The sequence below is a fragment of the Nyctereutes procyonoides genome, unplaced genomic scaffold (assembly GCF_905146905.1).
Source record: "Nyctereutes procyonoides isolate TBG_1078 unplaced genomic scaffold, NYPRO_anot_genome, whole genome shotgun sequence".
Lineage (NCBI taxonomy): Eukaryota > Metazoa > Chordata > Mammalia > Carnivora > Canidae > Nyctereutes > Nyctereutes procyonoides.
The window spans coordinates 18,200,131-18,220,990 of NW_026575126.1; the positions used below are offsets into that span (position 1 = coordinate 18,200,131).

The window sequence follows — 20,860 nt, forward strand, 5'->3', positions numbered from 1 at the left end:
TATCATGAAACTGTAACCGGACCAACAGATTAAGTGCATGAGTAACAAAATAGGGCTGACCATTCAAAAAAATCAGAGTGCATAATGGATTTTCATTTGAAGAAAACCTAAATGTGGCAGCATTTTAGAAGTTGCTCTGGAAGAAAACTACAATACATAAACTTTTCAAGGGTAAGTACACAAGGCAGCCATAATGTTTGGGTATAATCAACCTTTGAAAAAGCAGCAGCCTGCCAATAAACACTTGCACGCACACACACACACACACACACACACACACACACACACACACAAAACCTCCCACCCATATCCTTTCATGTTCGAGGAACATGAACAGAGGAACAGGCCAACTTTTACAAGTTCCATTCTTAACCAAACACTGATTTTTGTAAAATGAACACCAGATAGAAAGTCTATATATGAAAATTTATAATAGCCAAAATAAAACCACTACTATAACATACAGAACACAGAACGGTTCCTTCCTCCATCTAGAGTGGGACTGCTACCACTTTGACCAGGTTCCCGAGCCAAAAAAGTAAACACATTCAATATGTATATCATAACATTACACACAGGTACACTTCTCAATCCATGTATAGAGAGCTGTCGGAAGAGAATGAAGTAATTTTTTGAAGTGAACAGAATAAACCATTTATTTTTATTACAAAGTAAACTTCTGATCCAATGCTACAGTGGTAAACAATTTCCCCTCATTAACGTTCCTACCTAAAACACAGTCTAATTACAACATAATCTGACTGGAACTTGAAAATACTTCTGTTTCATGACTGAACAGTAAGGTGAGTGTAGATTTAGGGTTTCTTGATGAACCAAAGACAGGATGACAGCCTAAAAGACAACTGAAATCCCATATGGCCAAAGGTTAAATTTTATTTCCCTGGCCCAAACTTATTATTATTATTGGTTATCAACAATATCCAGAATGACTTCAGGAAGGAGAGGTCAAATTTCATCAATCACCCCCTCTCAGCCAAAAATAAATAATAAAGGATAAGGGTTGGGTTTTAAATTTCACTTTGTTACTATAACATTGTCTTTTTTTTTTTTTTCCCAACCGATCAACTATAAGCATACATCTATTCCAAATGGAACTGCTTCCACAGCCCTTTGGATATCAATAAATAAATTACAGTCATTCAATTTGTGGCTCTTTTCTCCTTTAAAGTACTTCTAAGCAGTATGTGTGACATATACTACAGAGGTAGGAATGACCATCTTTAATATAATAAATTGTCTTATTATAGAGGATTTCTGAAAATGAAACTGACAAATACTAACACGCCTCTGATGAGTACCAAGAGACCACATAGCCATCTCCTCCTATTTGAAGAATTAGTTTCCTGGAATGTTCTGGCCTTCACAGGGCACTTGATAACAAGATCCACCAGGGCTCTAAACAAATGCACTAAGAAAGTCCTCCACCATTCTCATTTGGCGATTCTTTGGACCACCCAATCTTGCTGGCAGAGAGGGTGGTGATTGTCCTGTTTCCCCCAAAGGGACATGCAGTGGTTGTGAAAGGAAGGATTACATTCTCCCCAGACCACAACACAATCCTCTTGTTCATTTTTGGCTTGACATCTAAGACAGGCATCCATCACCTGGACCCAGGAGATGGTGCACCTATTGCACTCCATGTCCCAGCTCCACATGGCCACCGCATTCCACTTTTTGAGACAGAACATTTGGTTGCCTCCCAGACTTGGAGCCTGAGCTCCCAGAGTGAGAGGACCCGGTGCAGGGTTGTTCACCATCTTCTACGTTGGCCATGGCGGCAGTGTGGAAGCCTGCAGCAGAGACGTTAGGTTGGGGGAGCAAACTAATATTTTTACCATATTCTAAGAGAGTAAGTTTCATTTCTTTTTCAAGAACAATTCGAGAATAATTGCCAAAACCATTCACACCAACTGCTATGGCACCAACCTCATGATTTGGCATTTCCACTCTTAAATATTTACCTACAAAAGTCTCATACAAGAATGTTCATAGCAGCATTACTCATTTTACTAAAAACTGGAAACAATCCAATGTCCATTAACAGGAAAATGTATACAATAGGATATCTCTCAGCAAATAAACTACTGAGACATGCAGTAATGTAAATGCATTCAAAAACACTATTGAGCCCAGAAAGTCACTAAAAAACCATACTACGTGATTCTATTTATAGGAAGTTCAAAAACATGCAAAATAATCTATGAAGATAGAAATCAGTACAGTGGCTGCCACTGGGTAGGGGAACAGAGGTGACTGACTAAAAAGAAACATAAAGGAACTTCTGAGAACGGAAGGAAATGGTCTAAACATCCTGATTAGTGTGTTGATGAGAGCAGTATATGCAGTGTCAAGGTGCAAACTCTACATCTGGGATCTGTGCATTATACTGCATGCAATTATACATCAATAAATTACAAATGAAAACTCACTCCCACCAAAATACTGTTGATTTTGAATTAAGCTGCACCAAACCTATCCATTATTTTGGCAATGGCAGAACAATTATCAATCTTCTTGGACAAGGCAATACTTTCTTAAGCTCTACTTTCAGATTATATGTATGTCACATTTATGACTAGATCTAATTTTTTTCCGGTAAAAATCCCATTTTCTAACTAGTAATTGCTGTAATATTTTATATGCTTATATTCAGCCACTTTTAATAGACTATTAATTTTTAAAATTTGATCTGAATATTCTAGATATAGAATCCCATCATCAGTGGCAAAGAACTTGTTCCTCTTCCAATGCTTAACTTCCGTTTCTATTTTATATCTACAGCACTTGTCAGAACTTTCAAAACAATGCCTTTGATTTAAAACAGAAATGTCTCCAATATTTCAACATTATGCATAAAAGTAACAGACTGGTGAACTGGTGAACTATTTTAGGTGAACTAAAATAGACATTTATTAAAGCATCAGTCTACTATAATGCAGACTATCTTATATTGGGATTGTGCTGAGTTCATTAAATGTTTGTCATCTTAGCAAAGCACAGCATTTCGTGAGTTATTCTTCTAGTGCTTACGCATTAAGATAAATTAAGTTGTTCTTGAGTAATAATTTCAGGCCAGTGGCTTAAAACAAAGGTTTCTTTCTTATTCATACCACATGTCTCTATATAGGGATAGGACAGCTTGCTATGCCATCCTCACTCAAAATGATAGAATTCCTACCACTTGAGACAAGCTAGGGGGGTAAAAGAATGTGGTTAAGTTATGCACTGACTTAATAGTTTCGAATAGTAATATTTCCACTCACATGCCGTTGGCCAAAGCCAGTCAAGGAGTGATGCTTAACTTCAAAGAAGGTGAAAAAGCATAAAATTCCAGGTAGCTCAAAGAACCAGGAATATCAGCAAATAGTCATCAATGCTGTTCCATACAACAATTAGCAAACAGAATTTAAGCACTGTATTTTGTGGGAAATTGTTCTAGGACTTCCTTTTTCTGTCAAACAACAAACCAAGGAATCAGAGTTAACATTACTGGTTCATGATTTGCAAGTCTTCACCAAGAATATATTTTTAAGTGTTTAAAAGACACACTCCCAACTGGTGTGCAGGATTCTTGATTTGCAACCATGAGGGTCTACTGCCACAAATGTACATTTTCTTCTGCTGCACCTTTAATACTTTATCATATTCACCTGGATCTTCAAGTAGTACCATAATGGCTATCTTGTCTTTACCACTTCCTCATTCATTCTTTATATTCAGATTGCTTCTCTGCTTTGCTGATTCAATTTTCTAGAATGTTGAATCACCTAATTACTATCTAAAACAGTTTTACTGGGACGCCTGGGTGGCTCAGTGGTTGAGCATCTGCCTTTGGCTCTCATGAACTAAAAAATAAAAGTTTTACTGTGTTTGTCTCCTTGGGTTATCTTATTTCTTCCTGATAACATTTAATAGAAATATTATGGAAGCTATATTTCATTGATCCCCCAAATATCCGTTATTTTCTAACTTTCTTCTAGTAAACTATGCCAGGGGCAGAATTTTGTTAAGTCCACTGGATCACTGTTCCTCTTCACTGTAGTTTTTATTCATAAGCCTCAGGTTGACTTTTCTGCTTATCCATCCTGTACTAAAGAACGATTAATCCATGCCCAGTGGTGGCAGTCATGGTGGAAAACCTCCTAACCCACTGCCACCAGGAATTCCCAATCTCTCTGGGTACCCATAGCCACTGGCAGTTAACAGATGACCTAAATAAAATGAATTCCCAGGATGACTCTAGAAACTTATCAGGAAGGATACAGGCAGATTTGTGATTAAAGCAAAAATAATAATTGCTTAAACAAGATAGAACTTCCTCACATTAAGAGACCACAGTGAACAGTCCTACTAGACTAGTGTGACCCAGGCACCTTCTACCTTTTTAATAAGCCATCTTGATCATGACTAGCGTTTGCAGCATAAGATGCCTACCGGTGGTTCCCTTTATCATGTCTGCATTCTACCTAGTGGGATGGAGAAAAAGGGAGTGTACATCCCTGATGGCAGGATCCAGAGTTGCACATACCTGTTCTACCTACAACTCACTGGTTAGATCACATGGTCATGCCTAGCTACAAAGGAGGTGGGCAATACAGTCCAGCTGGGCAGCCACACGCCTGCTTAAAATGTGGGGATTCTACTACTAAACAAAGAGTGGGGAAATAGATAGCAGGCCAACAACCCATGGCCTCTACTACTACAAGGAATTATGGGGTAGGAGAGAAAGGAGAAAGAATGTCCAGTAGAACTAAGGTACTTTGCCTCATAGTCTAAAGGAAACAGTACTTCAAGACAAACTTATCTAACCTTCTTACCATGCAAGCTATAAACTAGAAATCCAACCAGAGGTTATTCTGTAGTACAATATTAAAACCAGAATGGCTTATAGTAGCAATCTGAACAGTGCAGGGGAAAACTGCAATATACCAAAAGCAGCCAGGAAACCAATACTGAAGAGTCTGATCTTTTAAGGCCTGACCTAGCCTCAGATTTTTCTTACTGTAAATTAATAAAGAAATTTTTAAAAAGAGTATTAGAATGAGTTACCCTAAATTTTAATTCTTTCTGCCATCTTCCTAGAAAGTGATTTGAGCATTTTGGTATACAACTAGCAGTAGAGAATTCAGAAGTAGGAGTCTTAGAACAACATTCTGCAAATTACTTGTTTTCAAAAGATTAAAATTAAAACGATTTGATTTGAAACTACAAATTTTTTCAAAACATGTCATGTCTGAAAGTTCAATAATCAGAATGTATTACTCAAGGTGGACAAACCCTAAGCATTGAGGTTTTTTAAAGATAATTTAGGTGCTTTGAAAAATTGTTTAAGTCAACACACTACATGTATTAGTCTAACGCTGAAATGAAATGCATCATTAGCTTCCACACCTTCCTAGTCATCTACCCTTCTACCATTCCTCCTTATGCTATTTCAAAGAACCTTGATTTTTTAGTTTAGTTTCTGTACATTCTTATCAGAAAGCTTGCATTATGTGGCACCTAGGTGGCTGAATCAGTTAAGCGCCTGCCTTTGGCTCAGATCATGATCCCAGGATACTGGGATCGAGCCCCCACATCAGGCTCCCCACTGAGCTGAGCCTCTCCCTGCCACTCTCCCTGCTTGTACTCTTTGTCAAATAATAATTTTTTTTTAAAAAAGAAAGCTAGCATTAAAGACAATTTTCAAGAGCTATTTGATCAATAGATACTTTAAAAAGAAGTACCATTAATACTATAGCAAGTCTCTAAATCACAGTTTATGTTCCCACAATGTAAACTGAGTAAAAACTCAAAATGATTTACCACTTAGAAACGAACCACATCATAGTTAATTTCCCGGACCAGCCCACAAAAGCCTACTTTACCCTGATTTGGGGCCTTAAACAAAAATCCATATAAGTCAGTACAATTACCATTCAGAAAACCATTTGTAAAGGAAAATGCATTGTAAATTCCAGCCCTGTGTATCTGAATAAATCTCTTTTTTTCCTCAAATACAGGCAGGTTTGCAGCAGCAGCGTCTACACTGAAGAACTGCAACCCTGATGGAAGATGCATCCTAACCTTGGTCAAAATAATTTGAGTCATTCACATACTAACACTTTCAGGCCTCTATCCTATGGGACGTGTTTCTTTACCCTTCCACTTGGAATGACCTTCCCTCCATAAACCCTTCCTCATGCTTAACGATCAGGTTTCAATGTAAATTAAACAATAATTTCCCCAGGAAGTCACTGCTTCCTTCCTTTGTGTTCTCAACAAACTTGGAAGATCTGGAATAGAGCTTTTACCATGCTGTGATGTATTAATACACTCTCCTCCCTTCCACACAGTAGCCAAATTGCTCTAGAGCTTGCTTATAGCATCTGATCCTTCCCTCCCTCTCCCTGACCAGCATAGCACCTTAAGAGAAACAGGCTTGTTAAGTCCTACAGATCTGGATTTGAAAGGCTCTCCTTCACCTACTAGATGTAAAATCTTACACTAATTACCTAAGAATTGCAAGCTTCAGTTACCCCCAAAGAGTGGCTGTGTTAACCAAATAAACTTAGAAATGCTCTGATGCTTAAGGTAAAATAGCACCTAAATTAAAAATTCTAAATTTAGGTTAAGGCAGCTATTTGGGGGGGGGGGGGGGGGAGGGGAAGGAAGGCCGCTATCTCTGAGGGCTTAAGCAAGAATTTGAAAGTGAATATTCTTGAATTTTTTCCTTTAGGAAACACTGCTAATGCAAATTTAAAAATGGTAATCTGAGAAGAAAAAAATAAAATAAAAATGGTAATCTGGTAATCTTTAAAATTTTATGGGGGGAGAAACCCCATAAAATCCTTTAAAAGGGAGAGCGTTCAATCTGGTAGACTCACCCAAACACATTTTGCAAACTGACGTGCTATGATGAATGGCATCTCAGAATCACCTGCTTTTTCTACAAGGTTAAGAGAAAAGGAGTACTGGTACCCCCAAAATATCACAGAAATCTCATACTATACATTTTACACATTATCTCATTTGATTTTTAACAACTCCTAACAATTCTGAGAGGTATGGTAGCTGCTCCCCGTTTGGGGTGCGCGGTGGGGGTGGGGGGATGACTTATTTTTACACATGAAGAAAGTTAAGCTTGGAGAAATTATGTAACTTGCTTATAGTTACATAGCTCATTAACTTATAGAGCCAAGCCTAGATTCGAGGGCCACTAGTTATACTAGGAGCTATGGACACGCATAAGCTATCTGCCCCACAGGGATCTGCAGTCTGCTGACGTGGAAAAGATGAAAACCCAAATGTACAGAAGATCTCAAAAAATGTGGTAAATTAATAGTACAGATGTGTGTCTCTTAATATGTTACTGATTATGATCTGAACTAGAATTTCTAGAAATGGGGTTTGGAATCTTTAAACAGCTGATTCTTAATGCACATTTATACTTCAGATGCCCTGGTATAAACAATATCCAGAATGACTTTAAAAAGAAGTCACGTTGGCTCATCTTTTTCATTCAAATATACCTATACTATTTACTGGTAGTTTCCTTATATTCCTTTTAAGAACAATGAAAGAATTCAGGTTTAAACGGCACATAAAAAGTGGCTTAACTGGAAATGATAACTACATCTAAACACCACCTGATTTGAAATCCTAATTTATAAACATCATAACCAATTTTATGCTTTAACAGCAGCTTACTAACTTAATACTTTGCTGGCTATAAACAATGTACAAGGTGAAATTTTGAACAGATAATCTAAATATGATTACACTGCCACCTAGTGCTCAATTTTTAGTGACACAACCACAGTTAGGATTTGGGGGGAGAAACACCATAAAACAGTGCTGTTAGAGCCAACAGTTGCATGGTAGAAATGGCAAAGCTTTGCTTTAAAAATTGGCCTTATTTTATTTAATTTTTTAAAAAAAGATTTTATTTATTCATGAGACACACACAGAGAGAGGCAGAGACACAGTGGGAGAAGCAGGCTCCATGCAGGGAGCCGGACATGGGACTTGATCCCAGGTCTCCAGGATCACACCCTGGGCTGAAGGTGGTGCTAAACCACTGAGCCACCAGGGCTGCCCAAAAATTGGCCTTAGAGATCACTACCAATACCCTAAGAATCATTGGTAAGATTAAACAGCCAATGACAAATCATAACACTTCCCATGTTTAAAATAAAAGTCTCGTAATTCAAATAAAAGAGAAGTCAAGTAGGCAATCACTACACATTAAATAGTATTAAAAATAGCCACAAAATATTGGAAACCACCCAAGTTACAGGTGAAACTAAATACCACACAACTACTTAAATACTGGGGGGGAAAATTAAAAGACATTCGAGGTTTGACAAAATGTAATCTCCAAAGATGGCAGCAATACCTTTCATCAACAGTTGAGCAGTATCTAGTGTTGAGTTTGAAATTAAGAGGAGTTAGTGACAACAGTCTGCCCTAAGTTTAAGTACAAATTAAATATTAAGTATTGAGTTGTTCAAAAACAAATCTAAGAGTTCCAGTTTCTATAGTTGTCTGATTATTTAAATCAAAAGCTATTGAAAATGCTTATTCAATAAATATGGCATAATCTAAAAAGTTTCAGACAAGGTAAAATGTTATAGCAAGCACATTCAAATCATGTAAACCAAGATTATTATGAAGCACAGAATGACATCTGTATTTAAATCTCTGTGAACATCAATATCTCAAATATAAAAAATGCCACAAACTTTATGCCCTTAGTGGGTTGAGGATATCTGCCCAGACTAATTTCTTCCCTGTCTCTATAGCATAAAAGATAAAGGCAGAACTGAACTGGAAACAAAGAGCATATTCCTTTAAATCAGCAAGTTGATGCAAAGCCAATTAAATATATAATACAATCTAAATTTATGATCAATCTATGACAGTAACATATGCATTTATGTATATATGTACACATGTACATGTATTTTTTAATTTAGACTCATGGATTGTAATGTTCATTTAAGTTTTCAACATAATTTGATTATCTCTTCAGCAAAATGGAACTTTGTTAGCAGACTCTTGCCTTCCACCTTCATGGAATAGATACTTCATTTGCAGGACACACTACATGTTTAACCACAAATACATGGATGAAGCTACTGTGTATTTTAAAACAGGTGTCTGTTATATTTTTGTCCGAAAAACCCAATTTTTAAAAAAGATTTTATTTATTTATTCATGAGACACACAGAGAGGCAGAGACACAGGCAGAGGGAGAAGCAGGCTCCATGCAGGGAGCCCGATGTGGGACTTGATCCCAGGACTCCAGGATCACACCCTGGGATGATGGCAGGCGCTAAACTGCTGAGCCACCCAGGTATCCCCAGAAAAATCAATTACCATAAAAAGATATTTCTGTATACAGAAAGGAAATTTAATCAGATTATTATTTTTTTTTAATTTTCAGGCCTTACAATTTAGCCTAATTGCTTTAGTTAGGATAAAATATAATAGTTTCAATGCTGGTGTTCAAGGTTGATAAGTAAATAAAACAAAACTAAAAGTAAACTAACTTGTTTGGTTTGATATAAGCAGAAAAATGCAAGTAAAGATTAGAGATTCCAAGCACAAAAAAAGGACTTAAGCCTTATGAATTAGATCTTCCTTCTCCAGTTGATTAATCTTACAGAACTATCATGCTAGTTTGAAGTGAAGCTGATGGAAGGGTTGGGAATAGAATGCAAAATTCCTGAACTGCTTTTTAAATTAGGAGAGCCAAGAAGCTGAAATTATCTGCAACCTCTATCTCTTAACTCTTACATACTACCAGTTTGATCCTAATACTATGGAATTAGAATGTTCTCATTTAACTTATGGGTTGGAAAACATTTTTCTCTAAAGGGCCATATAGTAAATATTTTAGGCTTTGTGGGTCAAGAGGCTAAACTGAGGCACTTGCATGAAGAGGAAAATTCCACTGATTTTTCTATTGATGAAATTAAAACTATAATAATAGCTGAGTATAATTTGTTGTAATACATATCTACTACTGAGAAAGAAGAGAATTCTCTTTTGGGGTGATAATATTTCACTTAATTGGAATTCAGTTAGTGTTCTCTATCATCAAAATCAATTACAAATGTTCATCTGTCAATGCTGTGTTAAAAGGATTTTATGTATTTCATTTTTTAAAAAGTCTTTTTCACACACAGATAAGAACTGCCAAATACTGATATTAATCTGCAAGCATATGATTTTAATTGAGCATATTCATTGCTTGAAAGGCATTTATAGAATTTTATTACATTCTTCTGATATTTTGCCTTTTAACATGTCATTACATTGTAGATTAATCACTCCCAATTGAAGGTTAGGTGGAAGGTCCTTAATTGCAGAGTTAAACAGATTCTGAAATATGAAAATTTCCTTTGCATCCAGGTCTGGAAAACACTGATTATAGTTTGAGTTTGGAAAATATAGCTGCTGCAGATTTGTGTGGGAATGAAGATCCTAGTTCCTGTTTTAACTTCTGACAGTAATGAAAGTTTATAAAATATATTAAAGCAACTTGACGTTATTTGTGATTCAAATAATGTTGTTGCCAAATTGATTTTATTACAGTGCAATCTTAACATATAGGCACTATTTTGCCTTGTAATTCTAGGTTGAATTAAGAAATATTAGCAAGTCTGCAGCAAAAGCTAATTTCTAAGCCATCCAGTGTTCAACAGTAGTGGTCGAAGGCAGGACTCAGTTCAGAAAAATTTCAACCTTGGCCCTGAGCTCAAAAACAATTTTAAGAAAACTGCTACCACTAAGCTATCAAATTACTCTGTGGTAGGCAAGTTGAGATACTCAGCTTCTATTTCTGACAATGATTCACTGAAATGCTGACAGTTAAGTCCATGAGAGTGAATGAAGTTCACTACTGATATACTGCTCAGTAACAGAACAGATTCAAATCTCTTCTACTATATACTTGCTGACGAATACAATAAATAACTACAGGCTTTACAAATCTTACACTTTCACAATCTCTGTCCAACTAAGTCTTCTTCCACATGTATTTTTACCATCATCAGTTATAACACATCTTAGCAGATTCCACTTCAGATTGTACTCAATTAGCATTTTTCTAACTTCTTTAAAAATAGTTTCTCCTGTAGTTGTTCCATGCAGATGATTCAAACTCTTAAAAACTCTGCACTGACACAATGAATCAACAACTCAGTAACATCTATCTAGTCATCAAGAGTCTAGGGAAGAAAAAAAAAGTCTAGGAAAAATACTTGAAATTTGCCTGGACTTTTAATCGACTATCAGTGTTGCTCCCAAGGTCCTTAATTCTTCAAGCAACTGTTTTTGCTGAGAGGCTAATTGTCTTAAATAAGTTTTTTTCTGGACATATTTCTTCAGCTATCACAAACACAAATTAACTAACTCATCATTGGTAAATGGCTTACCCTATATGGGCTACAAATAAGCCACTCAGAAACTTACTTTAACTGCAGCCTTATTGTATTCTTGTATTGTTGTGAAGAAATTCTGCTGTGATGAGATATTCCACTACACATTTTCTAAATTTTCTGATCATTGTTTTACTAAATTGGTATGAGAATTGTTTATCTGGTAAGGTAACATGAAAGTTTATTATATTCTTTTAGCAGAGCTATAGTATCAATGCAAAATAAATTCAAAGTTTTGCCAGCTGATTCAATAACAAAATAACCCTTAAAAGCATGTACTTTTAAAAGCATGACTTTCAAAGTTCACTTTTTTCTTTTTGTTTTGACATGATGGGTATGGTAACAAAATAAAATGTTGCAGTATGGAGACAGGCTTTGTACTCAAAACGCTAAGGAATTTTAACTGCATTACTGGGATTTATAGTGCACTGGGCAGCAGTATGAAGTGAAGAGAGCACCACATATGGTTTCTGTGGCAACTACTAAATTCTGCTGTCATAATGCAAAGACAGTCACAGACAATATATAACTAGCAAGTGTGGCTGTGTCCAATAAAACTTTAGGTATGAATGCTGAAATTCGAATTTGGTATTATTTTCATATATCCCAAAATATTATTGTTCTTTTGAGTTTTTTTCAACCACTTAAAAATGTAAAAGCCATTCTTAGCAGGCAGGCCATATATAATAAAAGGTGGTGGGTCACAGAATGCCAATCTCAAAATGAACTCATTTTACTACAGAAGGCAATCTAGGATAGAAATGTGACTCCATGCAGACAGTGGAGTTACACTACCACACTAAACTTGAGTTTCTCATCTCTGAAATGAAGATATTAGTAGTACTTATCGCAAAGGTTTCTCTGAGGATAAACTGAGTGAATACATAAATCATTTAAAACAGTGTCCAGCATATTTAAGCTATTAATATTGCTTCCTGAATAGAATTCAATTAATTATAAGTGGATTATAATTCCTATTAGTGACTCTGTATGATTTAAAACTTCCACTGGAGGTCTGAGGAGAGCAGTCTACTTGGATGAATACTGCCAATGTCCTCCAAGTAAGGCAATTCCACAATGTATCACCACCAATGTTTCTGTTATACCTCCCATAATCCTACTAGCACTTTCATTTCTAAGTATTTCAACTGGCTAATAAGTCCCACTCTTTTCAAGGGCTAGCTACAACCCCCCCATAAGAATAATTTTTGAACAGACCATTTCTCTTCAAAAGTTTGGCTATATATCTGGATAAGTGAGCAAGTAGAAACAAAATGAAAATGTTAAGCAGTGTTTTTGACAATAACAATCTTATACCAGAAATTCATAAATAAATCATTCTATATAAGCAACTGGATCCGTTAACTAAAAGGCCTTGGGTAAGATTCAGTGCAGATACACCTTTATTACCCTAAAACAAATCTTGTTTAAATATCTAAAAGCCACAAAAGTTGGATTAAATTTATTCATTTTTTTAAAAGATGTATTTATTTCTTTTTAGAGAGAGAGAGCAGGGGGAAGGGGGCAGAGGAGGAGGAACAAGAGAGAGAGAATCTCAAGCAGATTCTGCACTGAGCATGGAGCCCAACATGGAGCTGGATCCCACAACCTGGAGTTCATGATCCGAGTCAAAACCAAGAGTCAGATGCTTCACCCAGGCACCCCTAATTCATTATTTTATAAAAATAAGTGTCACCACCACCCCCACTCTACCCTCAACAAATACTTAAGACTAAGAGGGGTTCAGGAGGGACTCCTGGGTGGCTCAGTCTGTTAAGTAACTGCCTTTGGCTCAGGTCATGATCTCAGGGTCCTGGGATCCAGCCCCGCCTCAGGCTTTCTGCTCAGCGGGGAGTCTGCTTCTCCCTCTCCTTCTATGCTTGCACTCTCTCATGTAAATAAAATCTTAAAAAAAAAAAAAAAAAAAAAAGAAGACTAAGGACTGAAGGTCTTTTGGATTGGTTGTCTCAAATTTAAATGTTCTTTCATATCCAACATCATGAAATATATGCATTTGTATAGGCAATAAAATATGGTATCTCTGATTTTAGACTTTTTTCCCTAATTCTTTTTGTATGTTGGTTGTAAAATAATTAAGAATTACCTGTAGGGGAAAAAACAAAATGTATTCATTAAAAGAAACTTCAGGAAATGCACAAAAGCAAAGTACCCAAAATAGTGATTTCACTTAAAACCATAGTAACTGCTTACCTACAACCAGGCCACATTCTGGACAGATCATATCACCAGCTCTGTAGTCCTCCACTAAAATCGCATCTGGATGGTTTGGACACGTGACTCTTGGAAGAGCATCCAAACTAAATGAAAAAAAAATTTTTTTTTATATTCTCCCAATGTAACAAAGTAATCTTTTAGGGTGAAAGGGTAAAGAAAGATTTGAACAATTCCCCAATACTATACATGTGTAATACACTTAAGCTAAATCTGCAAAGTAAACATCCCAGTTAGCTAACTTTTAATTCCAACTACTAATTAACAGATAGATTCCATTACAATTGTTTTTTCTAAGAACAGTTTCAGGTCTGCAGACATTAAAGGCTTTAAAAACCCAAAGGGGGGAATCCCTGGGTGGCTCAGCGGTTTAGCGCCAGGGCACGATCCTGAAGTCCCGGGATCGAGTCCCACGTCGGGCTCCCTGCATGGAGCCTGCTTCTCCCTCTGCCTGTGTCTCTGCCTCTCTCTCTCTCTCTCATGAATAAATAAATAAATAAATCTTCAAAATAAATAAATAAACAAACAAACAAACCTAAGGGGAAAGCAAGTGAATTTTCTTTTAATACATAGGTTATTTCGATTTTTAAAAATCTTGATTAGCATAGAAATGACTAGCTACCATAATAACCTGTGACATTTACATATAATCATCTGGTTTGTGTGACTTACCATTTATTTTTCTGGTCAGAATACATTTCAATTTTTTTTTTTTTCCTACTTGCTGAATATCTTAGTAATAGATTTAGAATAGCAGACCGAACCTAACAGGTAGATAGAACGGAGGATGTGCCTGCATCTGCTGAACTTAGCACCTGAAGATTTCATTTAGTCAAAAAAATGAGTTGCTACCATTCAAGAAATGGTTTCAAAAGCTACTTTTTAATCTATTTGTGATAGTACTAATGTGCTCAATTATTCTATTTTGAAAATAAAGCAGTTTGGGAAAGACCCATCAATCTTAAATGACACAAAATCAGTTTTAAAAAGCAACAAAGAGGGGTGTCTGGCTGGCTCAGGTAGTAGAGAATGTGACTCCTAATCTCAGGGTTGCGAGTTCAAGCCCCACACTGGGCATAAAGCTTACTTAAAAAAAAATTTTTTTTTAAATAAAAAGCAACAAAGATATTTAACACAGATTTAGTAGTTATTTCTCTCACAATAATTAAACGTTTGGTATCATGGAAAATAAGCCCTCTTTAAAAGTTCACTTGAGGGACACTGGATGGCTCGGTGGTTGAGTGTCTACCTTTGACTCACGTCATGATCCCAGGGTGCTGGGATGGAGTCCTGCATCAGGCTCCCCGTGAAGAGCCTGCTTCCCCCTCTGCCTGTGTCACTGCCTCTCTATTTCTCATGAATAAAGAAAATCTTTAAAAAATAAAAATAAAAGTTCACTTGAAATACTACAACACAAGGTTAAATTATGGCCATCGCAAATATACATCTAAAAGACATTATTAAACATTGTTACAGTAAGCAAGCAGATAGTTGTGGTTTGGGTAAATTTTTCTAATATCAGCAAATATAATTCAGAATATCAACTCTCAACATAGGTGATTCCCAGTGAATAACTGATAAAATAATCCACATCCCAAAATGTATAAATTCAAGTTAACCAGAACATGTCTTGGATCTGTTCATTGGGAAATGGGGAAATAGAAGTTTGTTTTATAATCGTACTTATTCCATAAATTCCTATTAGGAAAATATTTTAAAAATTATGACATAAATTAAGAGGTTAGTATAAATTATGAAAAACTATGTTGAAATAAAGGAAAATCTTAACAGAGTAACAATAATTACAAATAGGCAGCCATATGGCACAAAGCATACAAAGATAAGGCCATATATTTTGCACTATTAAAAAGTAGAATTATCGGGATCCCTGGGTGGTGCAGCAGTTTAGCACCTGCCTTTGGCCCAGGGCGCGATCCTGGGGACCCGGGATCGAGTCCCACATCGGGCTCCCAGTGCATGGAGCCTGCTTCTCCCTCTGCCTGTGTCTCTGCCTCTCTCTCTCTCTCTCTATCATACATAAATAAATAAAAATTTTAAAAAATCTAAAAAAAAAAAGTAGAATTATCTTGTATGTATGCATACAAATGATATATAAACATCTCAAAGATACGGTAAGTGAAAAAAGTTAGGGATTTTTTTTCTTAAAGATTTTATTTATTTGAGAGAGAGAGGGACAATCTGAAGCTAACCCTGCACTGAGCACAGAGTCCGATGTAGGGCTCAATCACACAACCAGGAGACCAGGACCTAAGCTGAAACCGTGAGCTGGACGTTTACCCGACTGAGCCACCTAGGCACCCATAGGGATTTTATACAAAACTAGAAAAAGTATGAATTACAGTTATATGCAGTAACAAAGATGATTCTCAAAAATACTGATCAAAAGAAAGTAGGCAGAGGAAAACAAACCATTTATATAAACCTTAAAGTGGGCAAAATAAATCTATGGTATTAGAAGTTGGGATATGGTTATGTTTGGAAAGGGGGTAATGGCTGAGGGCACAAGGAGGCTTCCAGGGTGCTAGTGGCAATTAATTTCTTGACCGGGGTGGTAGCTATGTCTATGCGCTCATTTTTAACTGAACTGCGCACCTAAAATGTGTGCTAACTTCACAAAAACGGTAAAAAGGTAGCATACTGTTTACAATGGACTTTGGGGGAACAAGAGAGATTGGCACTGTTAAACAAGTTTGTTAAACTATTAGGAAAACACCAAGAAACTGGTTATGATGGCTGCTTTCAGGGGAGAATTAGATGGCTGAGAGCTAGGCAAGAAACGAAACTTCTTTTCACTTTTGTTTTTGTACTACTGTGTGTTACGTATCCAAAATAAAATGAATCATGAGGGGCAGCCCCGGTGGCGCAGCAGTTTAGTGCCGCCTGCGGCCCAGGGTGATCCTAGAGACCTGGGATCGAGTCCCATGTCGGGCTCCCTGCGTGGAGCCTGCTTCTCCCTCTGCCTGTGTCTCTGCCTCTCTCTTCTCTGTGTATCTCATGAATAAATATTAAAAAATAAAAAAATAATAAAAAAAAAACGAATCATGATACAGCAGTCAACTTTAATTAGAATATCCACAAGAGTAATCAAAAAGGAGCCACAAGAGTAGGGCAGTGGGGGAAGGAAGAGAGAGAAATGAAAGAGAAAGAATGGAGTAAACAACCACCCAAGACATTAAAACAATTCAGAGTACCTAAGGAGCCAGATAAACCCAAATCTCACTTTATAACGATCACTTATTGGGTCCCCACTGTGTGCCTAGTGCTACACATATTATTCATCTTCATAGCAACCCTGCAAAATAAAGGTTATTTCCCTTCTAAAGATTAAGCTTACAGAACGATAAGCCTGAAATTACAGAATAAGTGGTGGAGTTTAGACTTGAACTCACAACATTTGTGTTTTTCTCTGTGAAAACACCAGGCAGTTTCATAACCTAGTAACTATTCTCCCTCAAGGGGAAAAAAAAAAAAAAAAAAAAAAAAAAAGCTAAAAGGCAGAAATACTAACATTTTACCTTTGTTCTCACCCGTAGAAAATTTAGAGATGGACAACTCAATGACACATAGATTTAAGACCTGGACGTGTCCAGAAACAATTTATTCCAAAAATTATTTTTTAACAAATGAAGAAAATAAAGGCACACAATGGTAAGTGTATTCTTTTTTTTTTTTTTAAGTGTATTCTTTTGATAAAGAATCTAGCACATGAACTTAACTACAGTTAACTGCTGCAAATTTTTCTTACAAAATTCCTGTCCTATCCTATGGAAAAGCTGTGCCCAAGTGTGACCACATTTACTTTTCAGACCTACTGCCCTAAGACGTGGTAGTTAGGTGTCTTCAGGAAGCTCAAGTTTTCCACTTACCTACCAGAAAAGCCTTTCCCAACAGAGCCACACCCAGACCGAATGATTGAGTATTCAATCACAGAAGTACAATCAGTAAACAAGAGTGTCCCTGGCTTTGAGTGGTTTCCAAGTTGTTTTAGCTAACACTGCCTCCCCCAACACTTTTTTTTTTTCCCTTAAAAAGTACAGTAACATAAAGCAGTAAGTCTTAGCAGTACCACAAAAGGGCCCGGACTTCTCCAGTTTGCTGTTTTGTGATACTGGCTTTCACTGGGAACTCAATTCTCACAGAGGATAACAAATTCAAAAAATTATGCCGGTTACCTCCCCAGAAGCTACAGAACTTGACACTTTCAATACATTATGAGCTAACTAGAGGCCAGCTGCGTGGTAACAGGAAGCTGATAAGGGATTCTACACTCTGTTCTGACACTGACCTTGGAAAAGTCAACACCGGCATGACTCAGTTTACACTTATGCAAAAATACTAATATCTACCTCGTAGTGGTAATGAGAGACTTAATTAGGGTCTACAAACATTTTTTTCGGACCACAGGATTAAAGGCTGTCTTTAAGGGCACTGCACTTATTTCCTGCAGATAGGAGTATATCACATTAAAAAAATATTATCTTAGTGTAAAAAAAACAAAAAAAAACTTAGTAACTTCCCAGCGTATGTAAGCAACTGTCTGCAGGCAAGATTTTCCTCAGGAGGATGCAGAAGACCTCTGTGAAAATATAGACCTCTTAGAAGGGAACTTGTCAACTCTTCGGAAATGCCCCCAGCTTCCATTTCGGAAGGCCTCTGGGACGGCAATCAGTTCCCCTCGGGCTGACGTCCCTAACTTTACAGCTGTCAGACCGACAGGGGCCTGGAACTAACCCTTTCCCGCTTTTTGGAAAGGATCGTGGGCTGGTTGAGCCACAGCTGGAAAAACGAGCGTAGAAAAAAATCAACACGAAAAAAAAACAAAAACAAAAACACGACGGTTAAGATACCCACCCACCCCCCACCCCCAAAAAAAGACGCGAAGCGAGGGGGGGCTGGGGACACAGCGGCCCTCACAGGGTGGCGTCCGGATGAGCCCTCGAGCCAGGACGTCGGGTGGTAGCGCCGCTGTGGGAACGCCGCGGCTCGGCAGCCCCTGCGCCGCCCCTGACAGCCCTGCCGTCTGCAAGCGCCTTTGTCCGGCTCGGCCAGCCAGTCCACCGCCTCCCCCCGCACCTCCGGAACGCTCTGCCCGACGCGGCCCCCCGGGGCCCGCCTGCCCACTCTGGCACTCTCCGCCCGCCCCTCAGCGAGCGCGGCTCGGCCGGACATACTAACCGGCTGGTAGACGCCATCTTCACGGCCCCCGCGGCCTCAGCGACGAGCCGACCGACGCGCCAAGAACAGGAAGCGACTGTGGCGACGGGACGCTGGAGCCCGGCTTTTATAGAGCGAGCCGCCCACGTGGTCCTAATAGGGCGCGGCTACGGGTCGGGAGAGGGGCCAACAAAAGTGAGCTTCTGGGTGCCACGTGCTTTGCGTTTTTTTTTTAATCTCCCTATTGCGTTGCCTTGACTCGCTGTGCTGCGGCGCGAGCCCGCTCGACGACCTGGGGGGGGGGGGGGGTTCGCGGTGACTCTAGGGGCGGGCTACGGAGTTCAGACGCGGAGACAGCCCGGGCCTGGCGGTGGCTGCAAAGCCCGCACCCCCGAAGGCTCCCCCTGCACCGCCCGGCTCCCTCCCCGCCGGGGGTTCGAGCGCAGCCCTTACTCGGGCTTAGGGGCGATTCCACGTAAGGAATCAGGAGTAAAGAGAGAGATTCACTTAAGTCCGCCTGAACAGGTGTCGATGTCGGCTCTGCCGTCGGCTACCGAGCTGTTTCTTCTCCCCTTTGGGTGCAAGCGGTGACCCCCTCTGCTCTGCAGGCGCTTTCCGAGTTGGCGGGAGGTGGAGCAGGACCTTGGGAGGGCGCTCGGGCCTCGGAGGGGAGGCCGGGAGAGGTCGGCGCCGGCCTGATTTTTTTCTTTCTTTCTTTCTTTCTTTTTTTTTTTTTTGTGGCCTTTGCAAAATCTGGCTGATTAGCCGAAGCACAGAGAGCTCCGTGGAAGGTTCCATACCCCAGTAGGACCCTCGGTTTATTACTTAGCCAAACTAACATCAGGACAGTGGTAATAAATAACAATAACCTCGCCACCCATCTGCTGAAAATAAACCAACCTTGACCCTGTGGGAATCAGAGGAAAGAGGGTGCTCCAGGTTTCTATGGGGATGAAGACAGAATATAGTGGCTGCTTTGTTCACTTGGGCTTGGGGCTTACATGCCACTGAGCCCTCATTGTATTCTTGAAAGGTGGGAAAGGCTCACTTCCTTAGAACAAGGGTGTAAGAAGCAGAAGTTTAGGAACTGAAATCCAGCGGGAGAGGAGAGAGCGCTTTTTTCTTTTTTCTTTTTCTTTTTCTTTTTTTTTCTTCTCCCAGTCTTCCAATCTGTAATTCTGTAATTTAAAAACTTGACTACTTGACTGTACTTTGGCTGGTGGGGGGTGGGAGGTGAGGGTCTCTCTTAATACCTGGAAAAGTTTCACAAATAACAGTTCATTTCAGCTGTGCCAAATGCAACCAGAAAAGGGTTTGGGGTGCCCCTATAGATAGATGTTCTATAGATAGAACACCTAGACTTGGAAGAAGAAGGGGGAGACCAGAAGGAGGACAGCTAGGCCCTTCTGGAAGATCAAGAATAAGGACCTATACCACCTAGTGGTTTGTGGTGGGCATTCAGTAATGTTTGCAGAAGAAAGATATCAGAGAAGTTGAAACCCGGGAGGAAAGAAGCTGGACGGCCTGTTACATTACTTCTGCCCCACCTGGAGAGTCTCTTATCTGTCATAAGCCAGTTAGGATTTCTTTTTGTTAAAATAGAAACAATTTAGGTAGGCCATTCTTTTGTTTGTACAACACTGGCAATTTATATAGCATCTCATCAACATTTATCCCATTTAATCTTTACATCTGATCCTGGGATTAAAATACACAACTACGCACACACACAAGCACATAGAGTTGGGGTCTTATCACATAGGAATCAATGATCCAGATTAGTGTTTACATAAAATTCCGGTTTGTTAGTATCGTCATTTCTAGTTAACTTAAATCTGTGAATGAATTAAGTAAAATAACTCGTTCAAATCAATTATTTAAATTGACTCATCTTTTTAACTTAAATACTTATTTTAAAAGTTCGTATTACTACAATGAAGTCAAAATTGATGTGCTAGTACTTCTAAAGTATAAAATGCTTTACATAGCTAATAAATTATTTTTTA

The 20,860-nt window shown here is 38.4% G+C and overlaps 1 protein-coding gene across 1 annotated transcript in view; it reads right to left on the reverse strand.

Annotated features, from left to right (window-relative positions):
- GTF2B (general transcription factor IIB) overlaps positions 1 to 18,949 on the reverse strand; it is a 32,321-nt gene extending 13,372 nt beyond the window's left edge. The window contains exons 1-2 of the mRNA XM_055340943.1: positions 18,876 to 18,949; positions 13,659 to 13,765 (exon numbers count right to left, since the gene is read on the reverse strand). Of these exons, the coding sequence (XP_055196918.1) occupies positions 13,659 to 13,765; positions 18,876 to 18,892 (124 nt within the window). The 5' untranslated portion in view covers positions 18,893 to 18,949. The remainder of the gene's footprint in view (positions 1 to 13,658; positions 13,766 to 18,875) is intronic.
- Positions 18,950 to 20,860: the final 1,911 nt, after the last annotated feature.